This window comes from Echinops telfairi, unplaced genomic scaffold, assembly GCF_000313985.2.
Source record: "Echinops telfairi isolate 266 unplaced genomic scaffold, ASM31398v2 ScPeMD7_9;HRSCAF=40, whole genome shotgun sequence".
Lineage (NCBI taxonomy): Eukaryota > Metazoa > Chordata > Mammalia > Afrosoricida > Tenrecidae > Echinops > Echinops telfairi.
This window is the reverse complement of record NW_022103906.1, coordinates 28,962,907-28,969,226: the sequence shown is the minus strand read 5'-3', so window position 1 is coordinate 28,969,226 and position 6,320 is coordinate 28,962,907. Positions and strand designations below refer to the sequence as shown.

General features: G+C 39.9%; 1 protein-coding gene across 1 annotated transcript in view; it reads left to right on the top strand.

The window, feature by feature from the left end:
• FNTA (farnesyltransferase, CAAX box, alpha) overlaps positions 1-6,320 on the top strand; it is a gene marked incomplete at its 5' end in the record, with an annotated part of 30,860 nt that overhangs the window by 14,604 nt on the left and 9,936 nt on the right. The window contains one exon of the mRNA XM_004707679.2: positions 3,937-4,085. Coding sequence (XP_004707736.2) covers positions 3,937-4,085 — 149 coding nt within the window. The remainder of the gene's footprint in view (positions 1-3,936; positions 4,086-6,320) is intronic.

Here is a 6,320-nt window from a genome sequence, read left to right as displayed (position 1 = left end):
TGTGTGTGTGTATATGTATATATATATATATATGACACAGGAGAACTCCCACAGCAAAGAATTATCCAGCCCAAAGTCAGTAATGCTTTCTAGAATACTGAGGACCTGGTAACAGTCAACTTGTGCCTATATTCTAGATGAAAATCTGTAGTTTAATCTTTGAGTTACTTCAGTGAGGTTTTAATGAATTCAGTATGCTCCGAATATTTTTGATGGAAGGAGATGTAAAATAAATAACCCATTACCATGAAGTCCATTCCAACTCATCATGACCCTTGAGGGCAGAGTAGACCTTCCTCTTGGGGTTTCTGCGCCCCTAATCTCTGTAGGAGCAGACAGTTTCATTTTCTTCCTAGGGACAGCTGACAGCTTTGAACCTTGTTTGTAGGTAGCAACTCATTGCTTAACTACTGTGTCAGCAGGACTCCTTAATGAGACTGTAGTACATTCTTAAAAAGCAGTATAGAATATACATTTTTGTAAGATAATTTTGGTTTGAAGTATTGTTTGAAACATTTTTTAATACCTTGCCTGTACAAGGGCGTTCAAAAAGTTTGTGGAAAATGGAATTGAAAGGTAATGGAATTCTTCCAAGAACTTTGTGAAGCGGTGCCCACCCACCCCCCACCCCCCTGGGTGTTCTTTAACATTGATCCTTCCCACACTATGGATAACATTGAGAAGCACGAGAATTCCACAACACTTTGTTGTGTTCATGCAAAACCTGTACATAACCCAAAAGGCAGTCATTTGAACAGCAAGAGAATCAGGAAGATGGTGTTAGAGTTGTCACCAAACTTATTCAGTCTATTTGCTGAGCAAATAACCTAAGAACCTGGCCTATGTGAAGAAGAACACAGTGTTGGAGAGCTGATTACAACCTGCAATACGCACATTTTACAACCTTGCCAGCTAAAAGTGAGGAGGACTTGAAGCACTTAATGAAGCACTGGTGACACTCTAAGAAGACAGCCTTCACGATGATTCCATCTCAACCTAACCCAGAGATTCTTAGTACTGAACCAGAGAGCAGAAGCATGACAAGGGGAAGGTTGAGGTTGTCGAGACGTCCGTTTTACTTGGATGCACAGCAGACCTATGCACGCAGCAGGCAAGAAATCAGCGTGCTACGTTCTTTTGTTACTGGGTTCAGTAGACATAAAAGTAATTTATCAAATTATTCTAACAGCTTCTAAATATTTGCTCTCTTTCTGTACCTGCTATCTTGGCGCCTGCAGCTTAAAGACAACCCCCTATCACTGGCCATGCAAGTATCACTGAACTAAACTACTCAACACATGGGAAATGTTACAAAAATGTATAATCTTTAATACATTCTTTTCATTACCTCTAAAATCTGAAGCTATCATATTGACAGTTTTTTTTCTGTTATCAACATATATAACTACATTCGCCTTTTGGGGTCGGGGAATGAAAGTCTTTGACTTATACAGTATTTCTCAGTTGACCATCCTATTCATTTTTTAAATTATCTTAATTGGGTCCTTTTCCTCCTAACAACCCAATATTTCATTTTTATGAGACAGCTTAAAAATGTAAAGTTCTGTATCCAAAATTTAATTGTGTATACATCTTCAGCAATATTTTGGTATGCTTTTATAGTTTATATTAAATTTTTAATGCTACCCTTTTATTTAATATTGTACATACTTTGGTTACTTCGCTATCTTCACATAAAATTTAAAGGCTTTATGTATTGTTAAAACTGATTAATATACTCTAATTGCACTCTTACAAATGAGTTTGTGTTTATTTAGTTTTGCTCGTGATTTCAACATAATTTATATAAGCTTTTGGTAGATACTTTTGTTTGTTTTGAGCTAGTTGTTTAGAATAATTTTCAGGTCAAATAGTATGAACATGCCTCTTGGTATTTAAATTGTATTGCAAGAAGATTGTGACTTTGCTGCTAATTAAAGAGACCTATAGTGCAGTACTTAAGTGCTTGACTGCTAACCTAAAGGCCAGCAGTTCAAATCCACAAGCCACTTCATGAATGAAATATGTGGCAGTCTGCTTCCATAAAGATTTTCAGCTTTGCTTCCACGATTGTCCATGTGACGAGGACCGCCAATAGAAGGCCCCGGTTGTCTGGTGCTGCTAAGTCAGCTCTGAATCATAGCAACCCTGAATACAAAAGAGCAAACCTTGCCGGGGCCTGTGCCATCCTCAGTTGTTCCTATGCGTGAGCCTTTTGTTGCAGCCACGGTGTCGATCCGTCTTGTTGGGGACCTTCCTCTTTTTTGACACCCCCCTACTTTACCAATCATGATGTCCTTCTCCAGGGACTGGTCTCTCCTGACAACATGACCATAGTACCTGAGATGAAATCTTACCAGCCTTGCCTGTAAGAAGCATTCTGGCAGTATTCCTTTCAAGACAGATTTGTTTGTTTGTTTGGCAGTCTGTGATAATTTCCACATTGTTTGCCAGCACCATAATTCAAGTACATCAATTCTTCAGTGTTTTTTAGTCAGTGTCCAATATCCAGCTTTCACATGTAGAAGATCTTGGTTAGAAAAGGTGAAAATATAGAACTCTAGAAACTTATGCTGAAACATCCTTCTAATGTGAAGCGCGGACACTCTTGGAGGCCATTCAGGACACCTAGGAACTCCTTAAACCAGCGGTTCTCAACCTGTAGGTCAGGACCCCTTTGAGGGCTGAACGACCCTTTTACAGGGGTCGCCTAAGACCATCAGAAAACGCATCTTTCCCATGGTTTAGGAACCAAGACACCCTCCTCTATCCGTCTCCAGGTGGTCCGCCCACATGCACATACGCCCACATACGAGTACCCAGTGTGAGGACTGTTACCCATGCTACACCGTGCTTCAAGACATTTCATTTATTTGTAATTAGAAATAAATATTTTGCAACATATAATTACATATTGTTTATGTGATGAATCACTGTTTTAATTATGTTTAATTTGTAACAATGAAAATACATCCTGCATATCAGATATTTACATTACAATTCATAACAGTAGCAAAATTACAGTTACGAAGTAGCAACGAAAATAATTTTATGGTTGGGGGTCACCACGGCATGAGGAACTGTATGTATTAAAGGGCCACGGCATTAGGAAGGTTGAGAACCACTGCCTTAGAACAAACAGCTCTACGAGGTCAAAAGGGAAATGTTTGCCCAAAACCAAAGGTGTAAGACCTGGGAGGGACAGAGAATCCAGACCAATGGAAACGGGACCCAGCTAGGAAAATGGGTGAATGCTGATCCATTGCAGGGATTGCAAACAGTGTCACAGTACAGTTCATATATGAATCATTTACTAGAAAACTGATTTGCTGTGTAGACTTTCACCTAAAGCACAATAAAATGTTCAAAGTAATAAAAAACTCAAAATTTAACATGGAGCGGGTGTGGATATAAACTCAAAAACCAAACTCACTTGCCATTGAATTGATGCTGACTCATAGGGACCCTGTAGGACAGGGTAGAACTGCACATGGGTGTTTCTGAAACTATGTGTTTACAGGGGTAGAAAGCCTCATCTTTTTCCCATGGAGTGGCTGGTAGTTTTGAACTGCTGACCTTGTGGTTTGAAGCCCAACTCATAACCACTTTGCTACCTGGCCTGTGTGTGGTGCAGTTCTACTCTGCCCTGTAGAGTCGCTGTGAGTCGGAGTTGTCTCTGACAATGGCGGTCTGTGGTGGTTTTTATTTTGCTTTGCTGCTTCTCCTGTTCTGGACACTCTTGGTTTCACACACACTGCTTCTATTTCCCGACTTACAGCTGTCACTTCTCCATGTATGTGCCAAATTTTGCTACTTCAGTTCTACCTTCTTTACATGCATTTCCTTTATTTACCTACTGTTTGTTTACAATAGGACATTTCTAATTAGTTTTGTTTCTCTTTTCCTTTTTTCTTTCTTTTTTTTTTTTTTTTTTAGGAATTTAAACTTTGGGATGAAGAACTGCGATATGTAGAACAACTTCTCAAAGAAGATGTGAGAAATAACTCTGTCTGGAACCAAAGATACTTTGTAATTTCTAACACCACAGGCTACAATGATCCGGTTGTTTTGGAGAGAGAAGTCCAGTTAGTAAACCTCATTTATTTACTCATTCTTTATACTTGCCTACTTGCCTTGTATCTCTTAGATGTCAAGGCTGGCCCACCTCCTAGCCCCACTGAATAGAACAGATGACTGAGCTGAAACATTTTATTATAAGTTTACCAGTAACCCAGTGCACTTTACTCTTTTAGTGTTTTAAATTTCTTGAAATATCAAAACTAGAAGATTGAGAAGGAATCACATTTCATTGTGTTGAGGAAACTATCTTAAAATGATGTCCATTCCGCTGCATTTTAGATAACACTCCCTAGATGCAGGGTTTGGGACTGGATACTTCTCCCTTCTAGGGCTGCTTTGCATCGTAGGGTGTTTGGCACTAGCCTAGTTGAGAAGACCAGAAATGTCTCCAGTTAGTGGGAACGGCCCCGGGAGCGATCCACTGCTCCCTTGCACAGAAGTGTGTTATAAGAGTTAGACCTTTCTGAGTTGACATGAATTTCTATATCAAGTCCGTAAACATGAATGTCCATCTTCTCTGATCTTCTCTGTTTGTCTCAGTGTTTTACAGTGTGACCGTACTAGTGGTTGTTAAAGCCTGATTAGACTGCAGTTACAATTTTGATTTTAAAAGCTGTTCTGAATTTCTGGGGATTGCTGCTTTTTATGGGACACCATCTGCCTGTCATTCCTCTTGAGTTGTTTTCTGGGCTCAAGGCCACTCATTCTCCTTTCAGTTCTGAGTAGGGTTCTGAAGATTTAAATTTTAAAGAGAAGTCAGCTATCACCCTGCCCTAATTCGTCCCAGCTTATGTCTGGGGCAGAAACATAGCCCTCCACCACACCTCAGCGTACTTTCTACCATGTTACTGTCGAAAGCTGCACTGCTCAGTATAGTAGCCACGTGTAGCTATTTAAATTTAGATGGACTCAAACCAAATCAGACTCATTTACCAGCAAGTTAGTTCAAAGGCATAGTGACCCTGTAGCACAGAATAGAACTGCACTCATCTGACTGAAAGTTGGGCAGTTTGAACCTACCTACCACTCCCTCGGAGAATGAGGGGCAGTCTTTAGGAATAGTGAAAGCCTTCAAAACCCTGTATCAACAGGAAAACCCACTGCCACTAAGTCAGTTCTGTGTCAGAAATGCTGTATAGGCTTTCCAAGACTACATCTTTACAGGAAACAAACAGCCTCATCTTTATTCTGTACAGTTGCTGTGGGTTTGAACCACTAACCTTAAAATTGGTGTCCCAATGCCTAACCCACAGCACTCTGAAATAACCATTAATCTACTTTACATGTCTCTACATTTCTCTGTTCTGGATTTTCATATGATTAGAATTATATAGTATGTGATCTTCACGACTGGCTGCTTTTACTTAAAATGTTTTCAAAGTTCATATTGTAGCATATGTCAACATTTCAACCCTTTTAAAAAAATACAATTTACTTACATTTTGTTGTTGACTATGTCCAGCAGGAAACACACCAATTCAACTACTGCGTGCAGAATTGGGTGGTGATGTGGCATTTTTATGACTTGTGTGACTGTACTATGTTTTGCCTGTCCATCCAGCAGGTGTTTTCTGCTATTCGTCTCTTGTGAGTGATGCCACTGTAAACAATAGTGTGCAAATGTTTGTGAGGACACGTATTTTCTTTTTTTGGGCGGGGGTGGGGTGGTAGGGGGGTGAGAGGATACATGGCTAAGAGTGGAATTTCTGGGTCACATGGTAACTTTGTTTGAGGACCTGCCAAACCGTTTGCCCAAGCAGCTACACTATTTTCATTCCCATGGGAATGCGAAAGGGGTCTGAGTTCTCCACATCTTGGTTGGTACTTACTGTTCTCTGATGTTTTATTGTCTTTGCTCCCGTGGGTGTGAGATGTATCTCCGATTTGATTTGCATTTTTTCTGAGGACTAATGATCTTGAGCATCCTTTCATGTGCTTATTTTTCTTTAAAGAATTATCTATCCAGATCTTTTCAAATTTTGGTCTTTCAGTTAGTAAGTTTTAAGAGTTCTTTATATATCTTAGTTCCTTGTCAGATAAGGAAGTTTGAAGTACTTCTGCCATTTGGGGTTATGATTGCGTTTTTAATGGTGTCCTAGGCTCTGAAGAGCAAACGCTTTTCTTTTTGGTGAAGTCCAGGGTGTCTTTCCCCCTCAGATGCGTGGGATGTTGGTATCCTATCTAAGATCCTCTGTCAACCCTGGGTTTTGAAGATCACCCTAATTTCTTCTACATGTTTT